At 40.2% G+C, this 26,986-nt stretch overlaps 2 protein-coding genes across 2 annotated transcripts in view; both read right to left on the bottom strand.

Moving 5' to 3' along the window:
* LOC119856156 (sperm flagellar protein 2) overlaps positions 1 to 14,456 on the bottom strand; it is a 52,509-nt gene extending 38,053 nt beyond the window's left edge. Inside the window, exons 1-12 of the mRNA XM_043514616.1 lie at positions 14,338 to 14,456; positions 13,998 to 14,071; positions 12,817 to 12,920; positions 12,019 to 12,275; positions 8,744 to 8,852; positions 7,805 to 7,962; positions 6,866 to 7,021; positions 6,303 to 6,368; positions 4,627 to 4,766; positions 3,332 to 3,459; positions 3,084 to 3,222; positions 910 to 1,047 (exon numbers count right to left, since the gene is read on the bottom strand). Of these exons, the coding sequence (XP_043370551.1) occupies positions 910 to 1,047; positions 3,084 to 3,222; positions 3,332 to 3,459; positions 4,627 to 4,766; positions 6,303 to 6,368; positions 6,866 to 7,021; positions 7,805 to 7,962; positions 8,744 to 8,852; positions 12,019 to 12,275; positions 12,817 to 12,920; positions 13,998 to 14,071; positions 14,338 to 14,386 (1,518 nt within the window). The 5' untranslated portion in view covers positions 14,387 to 14,456. The remainder of the gene's footprint in view (positions 1 to 909; positions 1,048 to 3,083; positions 3,223 to 3,331; positions 3,460 to 4,626; positions 4,767 to 6,302; positions 6,369 to 6,865; positions 7,022 to 7,804; positions 7,963 to 8,743; positions 8,853 to 12,018; positions 12,276 to 12,816; positions 12,921 to 13,997; positions 14,072 to 14,337) is intronic.
* Positions 14,457 to 21,658: 7,202 nt separating this feature from the next.
* LOC122455345 (sperm flagellar protein 2-like) overlaps positions 21,659 to 26,986 on the bottom strand; it is a 44,471-nt gene continuing 39,143 nt past the window's right edge. The window contains exon 11 of the mRNA XM_038403345.2: positions 21,659 to 22,158. Within this exon, the coding sequence (XP_038259273.2) occupies positions 21,862 to 22,158 (297 nt within the window). The 3' untranslated portion in view covers positions 21,659 to 21,861. The remainder of the gene's footprint in view (positions 22,159 to 26,986) is intronic.

The raw sequence follows: 26,986 nt of genomic DNA, 5'->3' as shown, positions 1-26,986 counted from the left end.
GTAGTGATGGTGCATGAGCAGTCTGGTGAGCACTAGGAGCTGTGAGGGGCTGGAGTATGTTCACTAAGGACAATACTTTTGGAGATTTTTATCTGTTAAACTCTAGGAAGCTTTTACTGAATATGTGTGATGTGAGGTTTTTCAAAGGTTTATAACTTGGCCAAATGTGAGCAGAATTTCTCAGGATCAGCAAAAGGCACATTCCTGACACAAAGGCCAACCCCTATCAAATTTCAAGTCCATGTTCCAAAGAAAAAAAATGACCAGATTTTTTTACATAGCAAAACAATGTTTTTTCCCTTTGCTTCACTCTTAGAAATGGTTGAACTGTTTTGGCTGAAATTTTCCAAAAGACATCTGGCATCTACAATTTCATCCCAAATGGCTAAAATTTGGCAAAGTTATAAGGAACTGAAAACAAAGTCTTATAAAAGAAAGTGTTGGGCAATCTTAAAATAGGTGGGTCTGGTAACATTGTATATAATTACAGCATTTAGATGGCCAAGTTAAGAACAGAAGCCATTATAAATAGAACAGGATAACCAGTACCAGGATATTTCACTAAACTCATTTGATTGGTAAGCTGAATGCAAATAGCAACATCATACAATATAGCCCCCAATTTTTTTTTACAGGACTATGATAATGGTATTTTTCTCAATCTGCTCTGCCCAGAAGGTGATACAATGCTGGGAATGCACATGCATGTCTTCCTTGTTTTATTTTCTCACCCCTCACTTCAGTCAGCTTCTTTCTTTAGTAGGGTTGAATTAAAGGGATATTTGGTCTTGACCATGTAGTCTTAAGGGACCACATACGTGAAGTCCCACTGAGATAAATACATTAATCCAAGAGTCTGCCTGGGCTATTGCAGGATAAGGACTATATTGATTTAGCTATTTACCATACCTGCATAAGTGAAAAGAAATGGTTCATCAAGATTCCCATATGATCTCGTAACCAGCCATCATTCATGATATCACTACGTTCTTGCTCTGCTTCTTCCCTTCTGTTTTCACAAATATCCCAGAGACGATCCCTCAGATCCTAAATACAAATACTATTGCAAATAATGGATGTGTAAAACCTTAGGCTATCTTTCATATATTTAAGAAATTATATTGGTGTGCATGGCAGACACCTTACTTCAATCCCAATGTTAATTAAACTCAGTATAATAAAAGTATAATAAAAGTCAATCCAAAAGAACCTGGCCAAAAAGTAATCAACAAAATCTAGCTTTGGAGACCCACCAGGGGCATGGACTGACTGAGAAGTAAGAAGACACAACCAGTATTATTGGTACCAATGAATGCACAACTAGTACACGCTGTTTTTTCTCCAATACTGGAATGAGAATTGGTGGTGGTGGAGGCTGTAACCTTCACATTTCTGGGAACCAGAATATAATTTTGCTAGGCCAAAAGCCTCTTATGGCAAACAGGTCTTTGAAGCTGAGATGCACCTGCACTGGCCTTTAAACCTGAAAGAAGGTATCCATCATGCTTTGATCTTAAAAGGCACTCAGTCCTTTCTCTAATGGCAATTTCCCATATTTCTTTTATGTAAACACATCAAAAAAGAACAACATTGAGAACAGACGTACTGGTATACTGACCCATATTTTTGACAAAGGAAAAGAATGAACAGAAAAAGAAACAGTGCTTATTCCAAGTCTTATGCCCACTATAACTAAACTCCAGGATAGTTCCCTAGGCTTTTAGGATTTCATTGCAATGCACTGCAGAAAAATGACACTGCAATTATAACGTCTTGATCCAACATGATGCCAAGTACTTCAGGCCAGATCTAATCAATCATTTCAGCAAAACAGTTGGGAAATTATTTGCAATGTAATAAATTCATCTCTGTAACAGAGTTAATACAAGTAAGATTCACCAGAATACCAACTGCTTTGAAAAGATCTGCTGAAAAGATTTTGCCATGGTATATTAAAACAACTACCACTGTCTCTTTCACAACCACAGAGTATTAATATTCTCTATGCAGCAATAAGTCTGACTCAGGGTAAATTTTTTACCACTCCTACCAGTTTATCAGTTGCAGGCTGTCAATGTTAAAAAAAAAAAAAAAGCAAAGGAAGGTGAAATATAAGTGGCTAAGTTCAGTCCACTAGTAGTAGGTATTAATTTAAATTATTTTCCTACTGATAATATTATAATCACTATGGCCAAGAGGAGGCATTACTAAGTAACATGCAATATGAAAAATTACAATAGTTTTATTTCATTGTATGCAGATCTTCTAAGATGTACATTTGCATTCCATTTCTATTTAATGAAGCTGATTCTTTAGTAGCAACTGCCACAATTTTTTCCATCTTCTGGAATTCTGCACATAAAGTCTATTCTTCTCTCCATGTGACCTTAGGTTTTGCCACTGAGATAGAGCATCACATATGGGATATTCCAACTCCTGTATTTCTTTTTAGCTTCTTGAAATTGTTTTTAATTGGGTTTATGCTATTATCCTGGAAAAAGTACATTTTGACATTTTGATATCAGAAATCATTCTTTTTTTTTGCCAGTCATGTAATCAATTCTTCATTTTTCAGATATTCACCTCACTAGCTGGGCCGCAATTTTGATGGGGCCAGGAGTGGCAGAGACATTTTCTGGGGCTGGAGGAGGGGGGAAGAGGGTGAGAGCTCACCTGGAAAAGGTTGAGGAAGTGTTCCATGTTCCCTTCTACTTTTCTTTCTCCTTCCCCCTACTCCTTTTCTTTCAGCATGCGAGGGCTGCTTTTCCCTTCCCTCCTCTTTCTTCCTCATGCTTAGGGCGGGGAAGAGGGGACATACTCAATCAGAGGCCTACGCTGTGAGACCAGTACCACACACTGCCACTGCCATTGAGCAGCAAGGGTGGTGCCAAAGCTGGCTCTGTTTGGTGACAGATGCTGTTTGGTGGTGGTGGAGAGTGAGAAGGGTTCATATAATAGTTGCCTAGGCAAGGTAGCATTAGTACATTAGTAGTCATATTACATCAATCCTGTGTGAATTCAAATGCCCAAAGATGTACAAAGCTCCAGAGCTAGAAAAACTGAAACATTTGCCATTTACTCACAGTAACCCTTTGGTGTAATTCTGCTTTTGTGTCCTCATCTTCCCACAGATCATCAGCAATGGAGTTATAATCAGATTGCCACTGAGATACAAACTCCTGCTTATGGTCTGGACGCTTCAGGTAATCCTTAAAATGGTTTCTGTGAACAGTGAGTCAAAACAAAGGAGTTTTAGCACTAAAACATACATAGTGTGCTAGAGGAATAATATAAAATGAGAATTCTAATGCAATAAACTACTGTTACTCACCTAGTATCTGCTAAGTAGTGAATCACAGAATACCGTTCTTCTCTTAAACATCTAAGTATAGTTTTGATGGTATTTTCATATGTATTTTCTACCATTTCCCAATAAGGTACTAAAAATTCAGGTATTTCCTGTTAATTATTAAAACACACAAATCTTTACTTTATATACTTCCTACAGCCTGTCCAAATACACTATCAGCAAGTATAGGAAAGAGGTATCTCTGGACATCAGGTTAACAATATATTTCCTTTATTTTATTTATAATTAAGGCTATGATTATGTCACGGAGGCACAGAATTCGTGACTTCCATTGACCTCCGTGACATTTTCTGCCTGGGGCTGGAGCTCCCACCCAGCCCCACCCTCACAGCTCCCAACCTGCAGCTGTCCAGCCGCCCCGGGGCACGGGGGACTCCCCACAGCTGCCAAGCTACAGCAAACAGGAGACCCCAAGCAGCTGCCCAGCCACGGCCGGTGGCCCCCCTGCATCTGCCCAGCTGTGGAGGGCAGGTCGGGGGGATGCCGCGCAACAACTGCCCAGCCACGGCCAGAAGGTGGGGGGATCCTGCGCAGCTGCTCAGCCGTGGCGGGCAGCCAATGGACCCACTTTAGCTGCCAGTCACAGCGGGCACTCCCCACAGCTGCCCAGCTGCAACTGCAGCCACGGCCAGGGGATCCTGCAGCTACCAACTGCACAGGACAAGGGAACCCCACAGCAGCCCAGACCCAGGGGCAGGGAGCTCCCACACACCACATTGTTGGGGGATTTGGGAGCCCCAGCAGCAGTGGGTGCTGAACCCACCTACCCCTTTTGTGTGGAATATTTTTAGTGAAAGTCAGGGACAGGACACGGACTGCTGTGAATTTCTGTTTATTTCCCGTAACTGTACCTGACTTTTACTCAAAATATCCCTGACAAAAACTTACCTTAGTTATAATGTATTACAAATACCCTGCCAAAATATAATATTTACTCTGGATACACCTTTCATAATATTAAAGTGTTACCATTTTGTCAACCATGTGCATTGTCACTCTGAGGAATTATCCATAAATTTCTAATATATGTCATTATCAAATTATCAGATATTTTCAATACTGTACACTGAGTTGCAGCATATTTTTAAAATCACATCTCTTTAGGTATTTATATTTATAATTCATGCTACAATCTCTCCGGCATTCTTTATGTATTAGAAATATCTTTTATAATGAATTCATTTGTAATGGACAAAAAGTTATCTAGAACTCAAAGTACAGTCATATAAAAGATTCCTAATCTTGAACTGCTGCACCTTGGGAAGTGGCTCATCTATATAAACCCATTCATCTGATCCTGGTTTAATTGGCGGTGGTCCTACAGGGGTGGGAGGAGGTACATCTTCAGGTGTAGCTGGTGAAGATTTTTTCCCTGGTGACTTTCCTCGAACAGAGCCTTAAATATGAATGCACAATTAGTACCCTCAAATATATTTTAAATAACAATAAATACATGAACCTAGACACCTAAGCTGCTTAGTTGCCTTCAGATAAACTTTGCAGGTGTTCAAATGTGTCATTCCGCAACCAATATATAGCTGAAGTCAGTAGTTTTGCAGTTATATGATATTTTCCACTTTAGCTTTTATTTTATTCGACTTGCCAAAAAAGTTAGATTTCCTAAAGCTCTGCTGTGAAAGAAATAGAAAGATAATGAAACAAGTTACTTACCACGTTAACAAAAAGTAAATGGTATTGTTACCATTATGACTGACAGTACAGATATCATGACTTCAATGTATCACCATGTAATTTCTGTTTGATGGAGCTTGAACATTGTAAATATTTACAGTTTCTATATAGCAGGGCTTGGAAGAGCTGGAGTCAGACTGAAATAATTTCTAGGACCAATAATCCTTTGAGGTTACCCCATGATTTCATGGCAAGATGCTGTTTTTAAATTCAATTAACCCTGGGCATTAGGGTTACCCACAGAATGCTTCATTTGATATACACTCTACTTTTAACTTAACATGTACTGCAAAATACAAAGTAAATCATAGGTCATAGCCCTGCAAGTGGGGATACACAACACATAGTCTGAAAGGCTTCTAGCAAAAGGAAAAGGAAAGAATGGGTACTTACAATCACTCTCACTACTGGATCACTTTCTAAAGACTAGGTGTTTTTAAATCGTTGAGGAATGAGAGAGAAATGGGCAATAGGAGGGGCAGGAAGATGGTATGGCAAGATTCAAAGGGGGGAAGAAAAGGAATAAAAACAGAAATAGCATAACTAGTATTCCCCAAAGGAACACCTGCTTCTGAAAGTACTGACTTAGTATGACAGAAAGCAGATAAGCTGATAACCAAATAAAGCACTCAAAGGATATCTGTACTAAACATTGTGATGTTCCTGTTAATGCCCTAAAGCTCCTCCCAGTGCTCCCTCACTTAACATCCTACACTCATACCACCTCCTTTGCTCACATCATCCCTCTAGCCTCTGAGAACAGGATTGGACTCCATTTGGAATTCATCAACACAAACGCTGAATTGCTTGTTGTTGACTGACCCAAAGGATTATTGCCCCACGGGGTATGAGTGCTCTGCAGCACCTCCAGACTCCAAGTGTGAAATCCTTGCTCCATTCAAATCAATGGGAGTTTTGCTATTGACTTCAGTGAGGCCGGGCTTTCATGCCAAAGCTCATGCACATAAATGTAGAAGACAAAACCAACCACGTGGTTCCTTGGAAACATTTTATCCAATTATCTGTCATGTGCGACATTTGCAAGAATTCATCATGAAGTGGCTGAATCTCCCTTTGTTGGTATACTACACCAAATTGTCCATATCTCAGTGTGCCTTACAACCTAATTAACAGTTATCAACACTATTTTTAAAGAGAGGAATGGAAGATAAGTAAGAACTATACATCCTTATGTTAATTACCAAAAGAGTAAAAAAAAAAATGCAAACGTGTACTTCACCTGGTTTAATTGCTTCATCTTTCTTTCCCTTTTTCTCTTTAAAGGATTCTGACTTTTTGGGTGGCTCTAAGGAAAGTTTTAAAAAAAACCACAAAGACACACAACAAAGACACCTTTAAGATGCAGGGTTACCAGCATTTCTGAAGTGTTAATATACCAATTTCTCTCTAATGCTAATATGTTGATAATGAAAACTTGGGTCTTTCCTGTATATACATTGTGCTTTCTCAGATGGTGAGGGTACTAACTCTGAGGTTAAACACAGGAAGGAAAGGCTGAAATTAATACTCAGTTACCTCAAGGAATTAAATTATATCTGCTGGACAGCTCCCTTTGAACATTTTAGAACCTCTTCTCAAAATATCTTTGAGAAGGTGTAAAACTGACTCATATTATTGGAAAAAGGTAGACAGGCTGTTCAGAGGTTTGGGACAATTATTTAATAGGAAATACGCTCTAGTTAATCTTTTTGGAAATACACTGAAAGTATTTATTATTTTCCAGGATCTGTTCCAAACAGCTAAGAAAGAGCTTTACAAATAACTTTGCTATGGCTGACAAACCTTTGGGTGATTTGGATTTTGTGGACATAGGCTCCTTATCTTCAGAAGGAGATTCAGTTTCTTTATTTTTATCTGTTAGAACTGTTAGCGTCTCAGCTTGTGGCAAAGGGGTAGGAACTTCTTGCTTTTTCTCAGCTTTTTTTTCCAGTTCTTTTCCTTCAACATAATTTCAATAAAACACATATAATCTGATAAAAGAGGTACTGTAATCATATTATTAATTTTGAACCAATAAATCTTGAAGACTATTCACCATATATCTTATAAAATATCTGTGCGAACAACAAATATGTGTTTACCTTTGTTTTATGTATTTAAATGGATTAGCATTAAAAGAAAGCTACATTTAAAATGGGTGCATCCATTTGCATTTGCACAAGCTGTATATTTATAGAGACTTGCTGAAAATATGCCCTTTTAAATTAAACATAACTTGACAATTTTTTCTCTCAGTTATACCAGTGTAAAACTAGAGTAATATCAATTAAGTTATTCCAAATTTATACTAGTGTGTCTGGGAACAGAATTTGGCCCAGGCTTACACAATCCATATATACATCAACACACACACTACAGCCGAACAATTACCAAAATTCCAACTTTGGTATTTTTGTGAGTCTGATCCAAAGCAAAGTTTTGCCATTTCTGCAAACGAATATAGCTTTTCATGGGCAAAATAACAAAATTTCACCTAATGGGGGAAATTTGTTTGTAATACGGATCTTTGTCAATAAAGTAGATAGTTAGAAAATATTTTTGTCTATATAAAAAAATGTGCAGTGAGAATGAAAAATGTGTCACCTTTCCACAAACCTGCAAAAACATTACACCTTTCAGTGGCAGTGAGATATTTTTAAGCTCCCTTCTGAATTATAAAGGCCCAACCATATATTTTAATATTAAAGTCTCCATATGAAAAACATAAATTCAAAAACTTACTTCTGTTCTGTTTTTTAGCAATTTCCTCCAATATGATTTCCTTTATTCTTTTACACAGGAGGTTCTTTTCTGTCTCGCCATTAACTTTCACTAGAATATTTTGCTGTACTGAAAACCATTTCTCTAATTTTGGCCAGTTGTCTAGAAAGCCTGCAATTCTGTGAAATCATATCAATGTATAATTTTAAAATTAAAATGTTAAAACAAATAGTGAAAAATAAAATCTTATTCCCAACCCAACAAACACATTTAACAGCATAGTGTCTAATCTAAATCTAATGCCAATTCTGAAGATATTCCGGATGCAGAACTCCCAGTGTCGATAAGGCCACAGGTTAAACTAATCTTCTGTTACATCATCATTAAAAATCAATAATTATTAAAATATGAATATAAAACTAATTACATATTTAGAAATGATCAGAATGGTCCCTTCTGACCTTAGTATCTATGAATCTATAAATGCAGGTTGTTGTCTCTTTAAATTTGCTCATTATACAAAATTAAATATTTGGTGCAAATGATTTTAAAAAAGTACAGTACTATTTTTGTATATAAAAATAAAAGAGAAAGATAAAAGAAAGCCCAATTTTGGAAATTTAATACCCTAAGCCAAATTTAGACACAACATGCATTTATGTATCACATAATATAAATATGTAAATAGCTGTTTTGATATGAATTTGAAAAATAATCTTTTCAAGACTTTGAAAAGTAGGAGTATATGAATTATTATTTTTGGGAATCATTTATACTATAACAATATATGAGGAAACCTAGTTGGGCCCCACTTCAGCAAATTTCTTAAGGACATCCTTAACTTTAAGTACATGAACGGTGTCATTAGAAGTCAAGTATACCCTGACTGCTCTGTGCTTAAAGTTAATGTGCTTCAATACTCTACTGAAGTAGAGTCTTACTGTACTAAATATAACAAACCTATGTTGTATCTGGTCCCTGACTAAATCGATCTTCTTTCTTTCTTTGAGTTCAATATCTGAAGCTTGATCACTGTCTTCCAGTTGAATCTGTGATGACCCTGATTTATCTGTTGAGTAGAAAATACCAGAGACTACTGAAACAAGTTACTACATAACTTGTTTTGTGTTCCTGTTAAAAAGTTTATCAAAATGAAAACATCGACTGGCTACTTCACTCCTTCATTTTTAAAACTAGCTCCATACACTCTACACAAAGGAGATAGTAATACAGTACTTTATTAGGAATACATTCTTATTAGGTTCCTGGAACTATGGCATTTACTGTCAAATTTTTAAAGTGTTTTAGCAGCACAATCCCTTTAAATTATTGAGAATTGCAAATCTAAAATTCTAAGGCCTTGTCTTCACTGCATTGTTAGCTCTAGTTGTAACTCAACTTTTACCTTTAACCCACCTTCTGTTCACACATAAAAATCTCTAGCTGGAGTTAAGTGGTGCTTTAAGCTCGAGCTAACTGGCTTGAGATAGTTGGTCAAAGGGTATAGGTTGAAGCTCAAATGATGCTGGTGTTTGAGCTAGTAACACAGTAGGGATGCTGCAGCTCAGGTAACAGCAACTCATCTATTGCTAATCCAATCACTCAATGCTGCTAATCAAATCACTGTGCTTTCCCAGTGTGGCCATCTCACTCGAGATAGGGTAGCCCAAGCGGAGTAACTCAAGTATACTAACTTCAGGTAACTATGGCAGTAAAGACAAGCCCTATGTCATTCTTTGGATATTTAAGGGGCATTCTCCTTTCAGTTTGGACAACATAGGATTTCTTCAAGATAATATGTCCCTCCATATCCACCATGTGTAAGGTGACAAAGAGGATGTGGTCTGAGTGGAGCGTGGGGGTGGCCATTTGTTGCCCTCTTTATCTTTGACTCTACTCTATAATACAATGTGCTTTGGCTATTTTGTCAAAAACACTTATTCCTGCATCCTCAGAGGATTAAATGAACATATATACTGAAGGCAGTGATCAGCGTGGGGGGTAGTGGTGCCACTTGCTCAGGTATGCACCTTCCCTCTTCTCCCTTTTGCTTCTCTCCTAGTTTTCAGTCATTGCAATATGCGGCCCTCAGAGAATGATGTTGTCTGTATATCCATAATTAACTAGTCATATTTCTGCACTTGCTGTATCCTATATTTTTTCTACTTGGCACTTCATTAAATTATGTGGGATACTGCATATCAGCTGGTGCCAACATAATGCAGATTTAAACAAATAAACACAGCATTTTTTGGCTGCAGGCAGATCTCAAAAATTAAGAAAAAAATCTACAATAGTTTGAAAGTACCTGCACTAATGATACATAGTAACTATATGAGATCTAGTGAGATTCAGAGAAATTTGTCAGTAATGATTTTTTGCTCCATTGGATATAAGTTATTGTGAGACATTCTGGTAAATCTTGAGATAACTTCTGTAACTAGTGTGTGATTAGTATGAAATTTATATTTAGCTATACACTATAGCAGGAGAATATGATCTGAAGTCAGAGGCCACAAGGAGCCTGCAAAATATTAAAATACAGCCAATAGCTTCCCTCTTTTTATAACTGCACATAGAGAACAAATCTGATGATGAATCTAAACAACACACAATTCCTATCCATCATCATCATCATCAGGGAAGATAACAGTAAATTTTTAAGAGTTTCTGGTATTTGTGATAAAAATTATGTAAGTTTATATGTGATTTTAAAATTCAGCCCACAAACTCCTGGCACATAACTAATGTGATCCTTGGTATTGTAAAGATATCGCAAGCAAGCACTACATTAATGACTTTAGCTCTCTTGGTGTCATAACTACTTAGCATTTCCCATTTTATCGTGATATGGGTGTCACTAGCTTTTTTAAATGTATGTGTAAGCAGGGGATTAGTCCCACTATTGTGGGGAACTTTCCTGGTTTCTGCACTACCCCAGTGAAGTGGGCTAGCGAAAGTCCTCGCTCCCACTTCCCTTACCCAGTGGCCTCCCTCCATTCTCCTGTTTGGCAGAGTCCTCGTAACCCCAACAAGGCTGGGCCCAGGATTCCTGGGGGGCTTGACCCCCAACCTTGTTGTGGTCACCTAGGACAGGGGCTAGGGTGTCCCCATGCCGGGGTACTCTCTCTACACTGGGCACTTCTCTGACCCACTGACCATTACATACAATTGAAAGCAAATGCAAGTTATTTAATCAACAATTAATTTTAAAAAGAATAAGCAAAAATGGGAAAGGATAAAGGAAACACATCAACCCGCTCTGTTGCAGGGAACATCACAAACAGCGTCTCTGGAATGTCAGGGCAGTTCACAGTCTGTTCCTTGTAAGCCCCAGGCCTTCTTCTCAGGCCCTGGCTGTGTTGTACGGATGCTGTGGGTTGGACACTTGCTCTCGTGGTGGCCAGACGCTCTCAGGCTCTAAGGGATAGGACCCTTCTTCCCAGTGTCGCCCCCGCCCTGTCGGGGTTACAATCCAAGCCTGGCCTGCAGAGCCTCTTGGCTGAGGCATCTCCCTGTGCTGGGCCTGCTGCCCAGGGTCCCCCTCGCTCTTCCCAGCTGCTCACCGCACCCAGCTCCGAACTGCTCCAGCCCCAGCTCCACCATTCTGTCTCAGCACTGCTGCTGCTGCTGCTGCTCTGCTTCCAGCTCCCTGGGCGGTTCTTTGGCCCCTCTGCCTCTGGTTACTACAGCTCTGCTCCCAAGACAGGTCTGCTCTGCAGGCTGCTTCTGTGACTCTGCTCCCAGCACTGAGCTGCTTCCTGGGCTGCTTTTCTGGCCCCTCTGGCTCTGGTTGCTGCAGCTCTGCCCCAGGGCAAGTCTGCTCTCTCTGGGATGTGCCTCTAACTTTGGAGCTGCAGCTCTGCTCTCAGGACAGGGTCTGCTCTCTCTGGGCTGCTTTTCTGGTCCCTCTGGATCTGGCACAGCTCTGCTCCCCAGCTCAACTTGGGCCTGCTTTCTCGGCCCCACTCTGTCTGACCCAGGCAATTCCAGCTCACACGGACGGGACCTCCCTGGCCTCCTGACTCCCTGATTAGCCTGCCCACCCTGTCATTCAGGCTGACCTGGAGCATTGGCCTTTCCCCATTGTTCCTGGGGGCTGTCAGTCTCAGGGTCCTGATTCTCCATTAAGCCTTCCCCCTTTTTAGTACTGGGAGCTAGCTACTAAAACACCCTCACTGAATGTTAGTAAGGGGCCAACAGTCCCCTTACATATGCAGTGAAGTATAACTCACCTTTCATTCCAGCCACGCGCTCCAGCACTGTGGTGTCTGAAATGTCTAATAACAGAGCAAAATCAAATGCAGGTGGGGATAAAGGTGGATCTTTTGGGGCTGCTGGGTCTGTAACTAGGGAGGGCTTCTTAGACTTCTCATCCTTTGTTTCTGCTTTGTCCGGATCACTCCCTGTAAGTGCTTTTTCAAGTAGTTTTGCCTGGTTTATTGTCATTGGAAATCCATCCATGACCCATCCCTTCTTCTGGGGTGTTTGTCTAAACATAAACAAGGAACTATAAACATGTAAAGAAACTACTTTCACTTAGTATTAACATTTATAATAAAGAGTTTTCCTATAATTCTGTGATTTGAAATTAGGTAGAACAAAATATCATGAAAATTCTATAAAATAACAATGTATGTCATTAAAATTAACACGGCAAATCAAAAGATTTTCCAAACAGAAAACCGCAGAAAACAGGACTAAAACCAAACAAAACAAAAGGACTGCAATTTTCTGGAACAAACACTATGGGACTGATCTTTATACCATGAGAAAAGATGCCAATTTTCTGTTCTCTGCCAACATGTGCAACAGCAACAGTAACTAACAGATTTCTAGAGGGAGGTGCATGACCAACTTGCCTGTTAGTTCAGAGGAGGTGAAAACCATTCCATGAGTTGCTCTATTTCAATGGAACTACTCACGGAGTCAGGTATTATTCACCATGAACAAGAATGGCAGTATCTGCCCTAAGAAACATATAATTATTTAGCATATAATTATGTTTGAAAGCAAACTACACTATTTCATACTTAATAGCCTCCACCATGATGTCAACTAGCAATTCATCAGGAATATTTTTTCCTTTCTTCAACAATTTCTCTGATGCTGCACCAAGACAGGCACGAACAGATAGCTGTGGAAAAGAGCAGTTAAAAGGATATGTAGTACTAATAATATCATGTTCAGGAAGTAATAGTAATAATATCATGTATCATTTAGTACTAATATCATGTTCAGGAAGTTCAGAGCACTAAATGTTAAAGTGTATGCATTCCACTGCACATTTAAAGCACGTATTAAATTCCGGCAAGATCCTCAGCAGGTGTAAACTGGCCTAGGATCTTGGTCATTACATGCAAAAATTAACATTAGACAATGTTAAGGTTGAAAATTGAAGCATTTAAAAAAATCAGGAAATTTAAAGTTAAGAAGCCTGATTTGGATCTCACTCTGATATAGCTCTACTGAATTCAGTGGAGCCCAGTCCTGATTTACACTAGTATAAGATTATAATCAAGACTGAGGTTTTTACAGCAACATTTAATCTGGTTGGTGTCACCAGAGTCATGCTCTCTATAGGTCTTCAGGATATTCCCACATCCTGCTTGTTGAGTAAGGTACTACTTAGTATAAACCTAACATAATCTAGCCCTAAGGAATAAACATTTTAATATTGGTAGGACCAATATATTAACAAATTCTGTGAATGCTATGGATGTGGTAATAAGCAGATTTAAAAGCATGGAAAATACGCGATGAAGAGCAACGTTCCATTTAATTTTTGACAGGCCATGTGCGCAAAAAATTTCTTCTGTGGAAATTTTTGACAGGTTGTGTGAGCAAAAAATTTCTTCTGTGCAAATTGTTGTGCTTCTGTGCAAATTTTTGTGCACACCGTGTTTCACCGTGTGCGTGGGGTTTAGGATCTGTGTGCACACGCATTGCTTAGAGGGAACAGTGATGAAGAGGTATTTCTGGATAATTCTGATGACATAGATGACAACAAAGCCAACACAGAAAATAAATCCAAATTTGTGTAGTAACTTTGAGTAAAGTTATCACTTTTCATATTTTAGATAGAAATATGAGCCTGTGACATGGTCCATAAATTAAAAATAGTAAAAGAAAAGTTCAATATTAACCAGCTTTATTTAATAAACAAACATTTCATATATCTATACATGGTGGAAGTCAAAGTCAGTTTACATACTTTAGATACTTCATCCTTACTCTCGCTTGACTTCATTTCTTGATGAGAAGATTCTTTTCTGCCAAGACCATTACCTAGCAATAACAAAACATCCGCAAATATTACTTTTATTATATTAACATTTATTATTAATTATTATGATTATGGATACATAATATCATTACATAATATTTTCATTTAGTGAGTGCTGTCAGCCTTCTCTGCGCTGGTCAGAACATAGGGGGAGGCACAGAAACTATCCGCAGGAGCTTATTATCCGTAATTATTTTACTATAATTTCTCCTTTTCAGTCTATTTATTTGTTTATTTTTAAGAGACAATCCATCAAACTCTTACTTACATGAATAGACTTTACTCTTGAGAACTGACTTCAACAGGGCAACTTGCATTAGTAAGGACTACACATAGGAGAAATTTTTCAGGACTGTGTGTTTTTCAGGACAGAATTCTTGTCTTCTTACCTCTCTATAAAGCACCCAACATATTGTTGTCACTCTCCAAATATAAAATAATAACTATTTTGTTTTTTTTTCTCCTTCTCACACTATGTGATGCCACAAATAGTGAGTGAGGAATATGGCTTAGTACTGTTATCACTTCTCCATGTACTTGAGTTTATGCACACAAATAGACTCACTGATTTCCGTAAGACTACACATGTATCTGAAGGTAGGTATGTGTGTATGTGCTCACCGGTCTGGGGGCTATGTCCATGACAAATTTCAGGTTTCAAACTTCAAACAGTTTTTGCTGGAGTCATATTCAAAAAAGAGAGGTTAACATTTTCTGACCAAGGGAAAATACTATTTTCAACCACCATATCCTAATACAAGGAAACTGAAAAAGTTTCAACCTCAGAGGTGAACATTTCGGAAAACTATGAGTATGCGGAAACAATGGGAACTTTTGCAAAGCATGAGCTGTAATTGGCACTAACAAACACCTGCTAGAACATATAAGCAAAAAATCAGCAGGGGATGGAGAGATCCTCTTTTTTGCCATTCAAATCCAGATATCAAAATTATTTAAAAGAAATCTAATTAACTCTACACATTTTACCTTTGGTTCCATCAAGTGATGCGCTCTTTGGCACTGTTTCAGAAACCTTAGATGCTGAAGTTGAAGGGGGCCTCTTCAGGACCTTTTATAAATTAAACAATCACGAACCACATTTCTTAGTTTTCATAACATTAAGCAAGAATAGTTTTTGGATATTTTAAAAGTATTTTATTGAATATTCAGTTATTTAAACATATATAAACTGATTGTCAGGTGCATAACAGCAGAATAATCTATAGTAAAACAGTAAGAAAAAGTTATTAATGTCAGCCTGGAATGATGAGGGTAAGTAGTATATTGATATTGATGGTAACTTGAAAGCAAATGAAAAATTGGGGATGGAGTCACAGAAAAGAGAGGGTTGTTATTTACTCATGACACTACTCAAATTCAAGTAAACAGAGCAGGCTAGAAGGCAATGATCACTTCAGATGACCTCTGTTCACTATGGTCCTGGTCCTGCACCACTGAAGTCAGTGGGCATTTTGCCACTGACTTCAACGGGAGCAGGGTCAGGTCCTATATAAATCTAACCCCTGGTCTACACTACGAGTTTAGGCCAAATTTAGCAGTGTTCGATAGATTTAACCTTGCACCCGTCCACACAACGAAGCCATTTTTGTCGACTTAATGGGCTCTTAAAATCGATTTCTGTACTCCTCTCCAACAAGGGGATTAGCGCTGAAATCGACATCGCTGGGTCGAATTTGGGTTAGTGTGAACTCAATTCGACAGTATTGGCCTCCGGGAGCTATCCCACAGTGCTTCATTGTGACTGTTCTGGACAGCACTCTGAACTCGGATGCACTGGCCAGGTAGACAGGAAAAACCCCGCAAACTTTTGAATTTCATTTCCTGTTTGGCCAGTGTGGCAAACTGATCAGGACAGGTGATGGTGCAGATCTCATCAGCAGAGGTGACCATGGAGTCCCAGAATTGGAAAAGAGCTCCAGCATGGATCGAACGGGAGGTACTGGATCTGATCGCTGTATAGGGAGACGAATCTGTGCTATCAGAACTCCGTTCCAAAAGACAAAATCCCAAAATATTTGAAAAAAATCTCCAAGGGCATGAATACAGAGGCTATCACAGGGACCCGCAGCAGTACTGTGTGAAACTTAAGGAGCTTAGGAAAACCTACCAAAAAACCCAAGAGGCAAACGCCTGCTCGGGGTCAGAGCCCCAGACATGCTGCTTCTATGATAAGTTGAATGCAATTCTAGGGGGTGCCCCTACCATTACCCCTCCCCTGTACGTGGACTCCTGCAAGGGGGGAGTCTCATGCAACAGGGATGAGGATTTTGGGGATGAGGAAGATGATGAGGAGGGGGAGGTTGACGATAGCACATACCAGGCAAGCGGAGAAACCATTCTTCCCGACAGCCAGGAACTGTTTATCACCCTGGAGCCAATACCCTCCCAATCTGAGCTCCCGGATCTTGTACCTTTGTAAATATAATACACGGTTTAAAAGCAAGCTTGTTTAATGATTACTTTGCCTTGAAGACTTGGGATGCATTTGCGCCCAGTACAGCTACTGGAAAAGTCTGTTAACATGTCTGGGGATGGGGTAGAAATCCTCCAGGGACATCTCAATGAAGCTGTCCTGGAGGGACTCCAAAAGCCTTTGCAAAAGGTTTCTGGGGAGGGCAGCCTTATTGCATCCTCCATGGTAGGACACTTTACCATGCAGGCCAGTAGCACATAGTCTGGAATCATTACATAAGAAAGCTTGGCAGCATGTGGTCCCGGTGTTTGCTGGCATTCAAGCAACATCCGTTCTTTATCTCTGTGTGTTATCCTCAGGAGAGTGATATCATTCATGGTCACCTGGTTGAAATAGGGGAATTTTATTCAGGGGATATTCAGAGGTGGCCTTCCTGCTGGGCTGTTTGATTGTGGCTGAAAAAAATTCATCCCCACTGTTAGCCACGTGGTGGGGAGAGGGGTGAAGCGATCATCCCAGACAATTGGGTGTGTGTGTGGTCGGGGGGTTAGTTGGGTTTGTGCTGCATGTTAACCCGAAAACATCAGCCCTTCCTTTTAAATGGCCAAATGTGTCTTTTCCAATTTTACTCTCCCTTTTTTTAATCCCGCAGCTGCAAATGTTTCAACACTCCCCCTAACATCTCTTTCCTAAGGCTAGCGCAGATAAGAAGGCGAAAAAAAACGCACTTGCGAAGAAATGTTCTCTGAGCTCACGCAGTCCAACCAAACTGAAAGAGCCCAGCAGAATGCGTGGAGGCAGACAATGGCAGAATCCAGGAAAGCACAAAATGAAAGCGAGAACCGATCGTTAGAGCAACAGGAGAGATGGCAGCAGCATGATGAAAGGAGGCAGGATGCAATGCTGAGGCTACTGGAGGATCAAACTGATATGCTCCAGCATATGGTTGAGCTGCAGGAAAGGCACAGACCGCCACTGCAGCGCCTGTGTAATCAACCGCCCTCTTTCCAAGTTCCACAGCGTCCTCACCCAGACGGCCAAAAACACGGGGGAGGGAGGGGACATCCAGGCACCCAACCACTCCACCCTAGAGGACTGCCCAAGCAACAGAATGCTGGCATTCAATAAGTTTTGAAGTGCAGTGTGGCCTTGTCCTTCCCTCCTCCCCTCCACCACCCAATGCTTCCCTCCTGACCCACCCCTCCCGGGTTACCTTGACAGTTATCCCCCTATTTTTGTAACGAATTAATAAAGAATGCATGGATTTGAAACAACAATGACTTTATTGCCTTTGCAGTGATCGAAAGTGGGAGGGGAGGGCGATTGGCTTACAGGGAAGTAGAGTGAACCAAGGCGGCGCCATAAACATCTCCCCCTTACTCTCACAGATATTGTGGAGCACACAGCAAGCTGTAATAACAATGGGAATATTCGTTTCGCTGAGGTCTAACCTATTCAGTAAACTGCACCAGCGTGCTTTTAAACGTCCAAAAGCACATTCTACCACCATTCTGCACTTGCTCAGTCTATAGTTGAACAGCTCCTGACTACTGTCTAGGGTGCCTGCATACGGCTTTATGAGCCATGGCATTAAGGGGTAGGCTGGATTCCCAAGGATAACTATAGGCATTTCAACATCCTCAACAGTTATTTTCTGGTCTGGAAAGTAAGTCTCTTCCTGCAGCTGTTCATACAGACCAGAGTTCCTGAAGATGCGAGCGTCATATACCTTTCCTGGCCATCCCACGTTGATGTTGGTGAAATGTCCCTTGTGATCCACCAGTGCTTGCAGCACCATTGAAAACTACCCCTTTTGGTTCATGTACTGGCTGCCAAGATGGTCTGGTCCCAAGATAGTGCTATGCATTCCGTCTATCGCTCCATCACAGTTAGGGAATCCCATTGCAGCAAAGCCATCCACTATGACCTGCACATTTCCCAGAGTCACGACCCTTGATAGCAGCAGCTCAGTGATTGCGCTGGCTACTTGGATCACAGCAGCCCCCACAGTAGATTTGCCCACTCCAAATGGATTCCCGACTGACCGGTAGCTGTCTGGCGTTGCAAGCTTCCAGAGGGCTATCGCCACTCGCTTGTTAACTGTGAGGGCTGCTCTCATCTTGGTATCTTGCGCTTCAGGGCAGGGGAAAGCAAGTCAAAAAGTTCCATGAATGTGCCCTTACACATGAAAAAGTTTCGCAGCCACTGGGAATCATCTCAGACCTGCAACACTATGTGGTCCCACCAGTCCGTGCTTGTTTCACGGGCCCAGAATCGGTGTTCCACGGCATGAGCCTGCCCAATTGCCACCAGGATGGCCAAATTGCCAGGGCCTGTGCTTTGAGAGAAGTCTGTGTCCATGTCATCATCCCTCTTGTCGCCGCGCTGCCATCGCCTCCTCGCCTGCTTTTGCAGGTTCTGATTCTGCATATACTGCATGATAATGCACAAGGTGTTTATAATGCTAATAACTGCCGCGGAGATCTGAGCGGGCTCCATGCTTGCCATGGTATGGCGTCTGCAAGAGAGCAGAGTGGCAGCAGAAGCAGTTGTTCAATGATGATGGTTTGGAGACCTACTGCACTGTCTGCTGCCAGGACACAACAGCTGAGCGGGGTGTACGCTTTCCATGTTATGGCGAGACAAGAGCAGCCGAGCAGAGTTGCAGCGGAAGCAGCCCTGTGAGACCACCAGGAGAGCAGGAGAGCAGGAGAGCACAGTGGCATCGGAAGCGGGAGCCCATGAGAGACAACACGGAGAAATTCGCTATCAAGACAAGAGCAGGAGCAGGAGAGCAGAGTGGTAGCGGAAGCGGTGGTTCGATGATGACGGTTAGCAAGCCTACTGAACCGTCTGCTGAAAGCAGTATGGTACCTGCATGGAAAAAAGGCGCGAAACGATTGTCTGCCATTGCTTTCACGGAGGGAGGGGCGACTGACAACATGTACCCAAAACACCCGCGACAATGTTTTTGCCCCATCAGGCACTGGGAGCTTAACCCAGAATGCCAATGGGCGGCGGAGACTGCGGGAACTGTGGGATAGCTACCCACAGTGCAACACTCCGACAGTCGATGCTAGCCTTGGTACCGTGGACGCACTCTGCCAACATAATGCGCTTAGTGGGGACACACACAATCAACTGTATAAAATCGCTTTCTAAAAATCGATTTCTATAAATTTGACCTAATTTCGTGGTGTAGACATACCCTAAGAATGGTTTGCAGTTGAGGTTGAAATCATCATTTTGTTACACTGCACAAAGGGAGTATTCTGGCATTTTCTCATATCCAAAGGAAGCACTCTTGCATGACAACAACACATTAATCTACAGTTTTATAGATGAGGCTGATTTACTCTTCCAGTATGAGGCTAAGTTATTTTTCTGTCACCGCAGTTCTTAAAAATAATCTCTTTCTCCAGTGACTCAAGATTTTAGTGCATTAATATAATAAAGACAACAAGGAGTCCAGTTGCACCTTAAAGACTAACAGATATATTTGGCATAAGCTTTCGTAAAACCCATGAAATCTTATGCCAAATATATCTGTTAGTCTTCAAGGTGCCACCGGACTCCTTGTTGTTTTTGTGGATACAGACTAACATGGCTACCCCCTAATACTTAATATAATAAAGGACGATCAGGTCTGTACTCCTTTCCATGCCTATATTCAGTGTAAGGGTCCTCCTACTTAACAGAGCATCATAATGTGGGATTATTACTAGGCAGCTCCACACCATGTGGACTAGCAAGACTTTCTTATAGGTAGGACTGGTTTCACCACCTATTACTAAGGTTGCCCAACACTCCTCATTATCAGTCTTTTTTCAGTTTCTTATACCTTTTCGAAACTTTAATTATTTAAAGTTATAATATAATATTATAATAATATATATATTATTATAATATAATATAATATAATATAATTTAAAATTATTTAAAGGCTGAAATTTTCTATGCTTGGTATATTTGGGAAAATTTCAGACAAAAGGGTCCAGATGTTTCCAAGACTGAGGTTAAGGAAAAATACGTTGTGTTGCCCATGTTAAAAAATTATGGTAACCTTTTCTTTGAAATGGTCTGGCATCCTCATGCTTTGGAGAAGGGACTTGAAATCTAGAAGAGAGGTGGCCTTTGTGTCTGGGATGGACCTTTTTCCATCCCCATGACAATCCACCTAAATTTAGCCAAATTATAAGACTTTGAAAAATTACCTGTTCACATGCGCTCAGTAGAGACTTGCTAGAGCTTAACCGTTAAAACCTCAGAATACTCCCTCCTCTCTGAGCATGCTTGAGCCTCTCACAATCCCAGTGCTGACCAGACTGCGCATGTGCCATCCCCACAGAACAACAGACCATTCTACAAGGCTACAGAGGTACTTTCCCTGTAACTGCAGCTCTGGGTCAGGGTAATAGGGCTGGGGCCTGGAACTGACAGCAAGGAAGCTGTCTCTCCTGTGCTCTTAATGACCCCCCTTCTGGTACCCAGGCAGAAAGGGAGCAGGAAGAAGTCTGCTTTGAATATAGAGGGGATAAAGATGGACATGGGGAAATAAAAGGAGTCTTGTGATGATAAAAAGAACGCTAAAAAAACACTATTAAGGTGTCAAAGCCAACCCTTCAAAGTTAGGAAATGTCAGAATTAAAGACCTGTGCAAGTCTTCTATACCTGACTCATCTCAAAGAAGAGGAAGGAACATGACCAATATACTTTCCCCCAACCTGCTCCACTGTTCCTTATAACAGTTAAAACCAAAATGAAACTTGCACTTACTTCATTTTGCTTCCCAGAACCCTCTGCTTCTCGTAGACTCAAGCTGCTTTCACTTTTCATTTCATTCTCATGGAAAGCTTTGATGGTGTCCTGGACCAGAGTATCAATAGACAATACCTGAATGTTGCAAGCTAATAGACAGAAAACATTATTGTGATAGGTTTACATTTTGGAAAGAATGTGAAGAGATTATTAAATGCAATTAAATTAATTCTGACAAGGCAGCTTTATTAAATGCAATGCATATTTCTTTTGGTTTGGGTTTTTATTGGAGTTTGTTCCCACTGACACTACACTACAGCCTCTACAATGGTAACTGCAATTAGTCTGTTTCCATTTTATAACCATCTACAGAGAAGTTCTGTGAAAACATTTCTCACAGTTCTTTACTTAATAAATTCTGAAGCAGTAAAGTTATTAGATTCAATGAATTAACAGTAAACTTTTATATTCAGAAACTTTTAATTTGACTTGGAAAGGTGGAGAAATTACATGGAGCCAGACCTTGCAAGTTCTGATGCATCTGAGGCACTTATCTTGCAATGAGCTCTGCACAGGTGCAGGGATCTGACCACAAAGAGCTTATTGTAGGGACTGGGGCTTAAAAGAGTATAAACAAACAAACAACAAAAAAAAGTCCACAGAAAAAAACCTTCTACCTTCTTCCAAGAACTTTACACAGGTGCTTTTTCCACTAAAAAGCTTTCCTAAAACACATCCCTGGATAGGAAACGGAGGAAATACAGGTGGTAGGGGTTCAGGCGTTGGAGGATAGACAATGTCCATCAATCTATGAACCACATGACCCAATATATTATTATTAGGTGGAGGTTTGCTTCCACTGTGCTCTTCAGGTGGGCACCACTCACCTATCATACTCTGTATCAAAAACAAATCGGAGAATAATTTTGTGACTCTGCCGTGTATTTTATCTTTTAAAAGATAAATAAATACATACATACATACATATTTTGCACTTCTAGAATGCTGTATTTCATCCAAAGATATCACAGGGCTTTACAAACTTTATTAATTAAAACTCATTAAAACCTATTTGAGGTAGGCATGTATTATTTTACCCATTTTACAGACCAGTAAACCCATTCTTATCTGTTTTACAGAGAAATTAAGTAATCTGACCAATGCAAAAAACAAGTCAAGGGCAGAGTTAGGAGCAGAACTCAGGAGTCCTGACTTCAGCCCTCTACTTTAAACATTAGACAACACTGCTTCCCTATTACCATACACCAACGTCTAGCTAAAACTTTCAGTAACGTACTGTAAATTATTTGATTTATTTCATAAGCATTTAGTTAAGAAACTAAATTACACAGTGTTTTAAGGGAGGAAAATAACCATGAGAAATGTGGGCCAGGTCTATACTTCAAACTTTTGCTGGCACAGCTACATCATCAAGGATGTGATGAGGTATAATCTCTGACTGACACAGCTGTGCTGGCAAAAGTGCCTAGCATAGATGCAGTTATACAGGCAAAGCTGCATTTTTGCTGCTTGTGAGTGGAGGGAGGGCTGGAATAATCAATTCTGGCAAAAGCGTAGTTTTGCTGGTATGAGTGGTATCCAAACTAGAAGCCCTTTGTTGGTGCAGTATATGAGTATAGCTATAACAGCAAAGCACTCCTAGTGTTGACCTGGCTGTGGGTTGATGCTAACAAAAGAAAAAGGAACATTTTTATTAGGACTGGATACTTCTAACTCTTTAAAAAGACTTATTGAGAAGACAGGCCATTAAACAGCTTCTGGAGGACAAGTTTTGGCTTCCAACAACCTGGGCTAGATTCATGCTTGTAATCTAAAGGTTAAACGCTTCGTTATCAATCTTTTATGTCATCCAGTTCTCCCTCTGAGCACTACTGAAAGACACAATATGTATTCAATCACACTACCGGTAAAATATAATTATTTTTCCTATGTCTATTAATGAATAGATGTTGTCACAGTGTATTTCACACTCTTCAAATATAAACCTGATTTGTGCTTACTTATTTTCACATGGAGCATCCCATGGAAACTGTAACTAGATGTGATTACATATAACTATATTATTAGTGTAAATTAAAATGTTTCCTATTTTTTTAAATAGCAAAACTTATTTTGAGCTATAAAATGTGCCCTCTAACATATCTCAAGGCAGATAAAAATGTATGAGAGGAGACAGGATCAACTTACTTGAGGGAATTCCTCTAAGGGAATATCTACACTGCAGCTGGGAGAATGCCTCTCAGCCCTTGTAGACAGACACATTAGCTCCTCATTGACCTCCACTTGACCTAAAAATAGCAGCATGGACATTGCAGCATGGGTGACAGCACAGGCTAGCCACCCAAGTACTAGCCTACCTGACCCCTGGGTCCGAGTTCACATGGCTAGCCTATGCCGCCAAAACATCCAGCTATTTTTTAGCACACTAGATTGAACAGAGTTAGCACATGTCTGTCTACCTGGGATGGGAGGCAAGCTCCTAGCTGCAGTGTATACACACCTGTCAGACAAGGGGGAAAAGTGAATTCCGTACTGCAGGGACTCTCCATTAAGATCACCCAGTCACCAATTTTCTGGCCTTTAAATCTAAGGACTATTAGCTTTTGTGTCTCTGATGACCTAAATTGTCATGATGGCTCACAGGGGAGAGGCAGGCCTGGTCTACATTATACAGTTAGGTCGACGTAAGGCAGTTTACATCGACATAATTATGTCAAAGTACACACTACAGCCTTGTCCCACCGATATAAGTGTCCTACTACACCAACATAATAATTCCACCTCCACGAGAGGCATAGGGCTTATGTCGGTGTAGTTAAGGTGACACAGTGTCTGTCTAGATACTGCGTTACTTATATTGGCTGTTGGCTAACTTGTCAAGAAAGCCAGGCAGGTAGAGCCCGGCCCCCAGCTCTCTGCTCCCAGTTGGCTGCACACACCCCGCTCCCTGTTCCCAGCCAGGCTGCTGCCCAGAGGCCTCCCGCTCAGGGACTCAAGAAGCCCAGGCAGCTGCCCCCCACTCCCAGCTGTCAGTGTCCCTCACATCAGTGGAAGCACTCCTAGTAAGGACGCACACCACCAACAGAACGAGGGTAGTGTGGACATCAGCCACCGCAATGGCTGTAAATCAATCTAACATAGGTCGACTTAAGTCTGTAGTGTAGACATGCCCTGTCTTTCAGACAGCCAGGACCCAAGTCATATAGGGATATACAGATCAAAGTCAGTACCTTGAATTGCACCTGGAAGTTAAGTAAGATTCCATGTTGATCTAAATTTTTAAGAACATAAGAACAGCAATACTGGATCAGACCAAATCTAGCCCAGTATCCTGTCTTCCAACAGTGGCCAATGCGAGGTGCCCCAGAGGGGATGAACAGAACAGGTAATCAGCAATCCATCCCGTTGCACATTTCAAGCTTCTGGCAAACAGAGGCAAGGTACACCATCCCTGCCCATCCTGGCTAATAGCCATTTATAGATATATTGTCCATGAATTTATCTACTTTTTTAAACCCTGTTACAGTCTTGGCCTTCACAACATCCTCTGGAGAAGAGTTCCACAGGTTGACTGTGTGTTGTAAGAAGAAATACTTCCTTTTGTTTGTTTGCTGCCTATTAATTACATTTGATGATCCCTAGTTCTTGTGTTATGAGGAGTAAACAGCACTTCCTTATTTACTTGCTGCACACCAGTCATGATTTTATAGACCTCTATCAGTCGTCTCTTCCAAGATGAAAAGTTCCTGTCTCATTACTCTCCCCTCATATGGAAGCTATTCTACACCCCAATCATTTTTTGGCCCTTTTCCCTTTTCTAATTCCAATACATCTTTTTTGAGATGGGGCACATAGAATTCAAGATGTGGGTATATCATGGATTTATATAGAGGCAATATGATATTTTCTGTCTTATTATATATCCCTTTCACAATGATTCCCAACATTCTGTAAGGTTTTTTTTGACTACAGCTGCATATTGAATGGATGTTTTCAGAGAACTATTCCCAAGGACTCCAAGAGGTCTTTTTTGAGTGGTAACAGCTAATATACACCCCCATCATTTTATATGTATAGTTGGGATTATGTTTTCCAATGTGCATTACTTTGCATTTATCAACATTGCTCTAGGAGAACTAGTGTAAAGTGTTCCTTGTGACTGATTCTATTTAACAAATGATCAGCTGCAATCTACAACTGCTGCAGCTTACACATATTCTTCAAGGGCAGTCCATTGTAGAATGCACTGCAGTAATTATGTTAGGTGTTTGCCATAATTTGCTGTTTTATCAGCTATACTTCTTATATTGGAGTCACAATATTTTGTAGGCAATAAATACCTGCCTATGTTCTTGTCTTCACTTTTACTCTCTTAACCTCACTGTCTCAATTTCTGACATCAAAAGTTGCTGTGATAGCACAAGAGTTTGGGATATAATTCAAATATGCTGTTAATATACTTATTTGTGTTTGATACGATCACTGCAGTTCTAGAAAAATGTTTGTTAATCTGAACTGAAGAAGATATTCTAAAGGGCCTTGCTGATGAATTGATGACTGACAACTTCTTTATATTCTCTAACTATATAATATTTGTTCATATTGTTTTGTCTATCCATTGTTACTAGAAAGCTCATTTGAATTGCGTGAATTACTATTCAATCTCCTCGTGTATATAATTTTAGCAGATCAGCATTTTTCTTACTTTTAATAAGCACCATTAGTATGTCCAGCACTGTACATTACATAGAACTATAGTTCCTGTATTAAAGAGCTTATAATTTTGAGGTCTTTAACTCAAGCAAATTCATATTAATTTTAATTGGAGTTTGCCTAAAACCTCATTAAAAATTAGTATGGGCTTTAGTATTTTCCCCCTAACTCAGACAAACAGAATGGTTCAGATGCATAAGAAACTAGAAGATCAGATGATGGTGAAAATTCATGACTGTGAATTTTTTTTCCTTCAAGTATATGTTGTGATATATTATATACTTCTGGCAGCACTAACTGACATTGATAGGCTCTGCAAAAGTAGTATTTAAATGAGGGATTTTAAGGAAGGATTTGAACGAAAAGAGAATTTATGTTTGGTGCAAGCACAGGGGGTAGTGAAGATCAAAGCACAAAGATGATAGGGGAAAGATAAAAAGGGCGGTGAGATATACCTCTTTCATATCCTTCCCTCAATACCCACTTCTGCTTTGATGCTAAGTGTCTGAAGTTGGGCCACGTTGAAAATAAAAGGCCGTATTAGAAAATTTTGGGTTAAGTGACTTACCATGACCAAAGAGAGAGTCAGTGTTTAGACAGCAGACAGTCGTAATTAGAGAATCAGTGAATCGGGTTCTCAATCTTGTGCTGTCCTGCATAGATCATGCACTTCTTTCATCAACACTGATTTTATTTCTGTTTGCTCTCTGTTCAAATGTCTGTAACCAATTTGACTTGCTAAAGGACCCTAGTGAATAGTGACTATGCTCTTCTTGAACCAATGAGTTATTCTACATTACATCACTTGAATATAATGCAAACAGTTAAAAAATTGCTATCCTAATTATTAATGACTATTTTTGCAGAAGCTCAATATGTATTTAAAACAAAGTTCTATTGCTATCTGTCCTAATTCAGTACATGACTGCTTTGTTGATTGGCCTGTTAAGAGTTATGAAATTACTTTAGATATTTTTTAAAATTAACATTT

Source organism: Dermochelys coriacea, chromosome 5, assembly GCF_009764565.3.
Source record: "Dermochelys coriacea isolate rDerCor1 chromosome 5, rDerCor1.pri.v4, whole genome shotgun sequence".
NCBI classification, from domain to species: Eukaryota; Metazoa; Chordata; order Testudines; family Dermochelyidae; genus Dermochelys; species Dermochelys coriacea.
The sequence above is the reverse complement of the archived record's forward strand: the minus strand, read 5'-3'. Positions and strand labels throughout refer to the sequence as shown.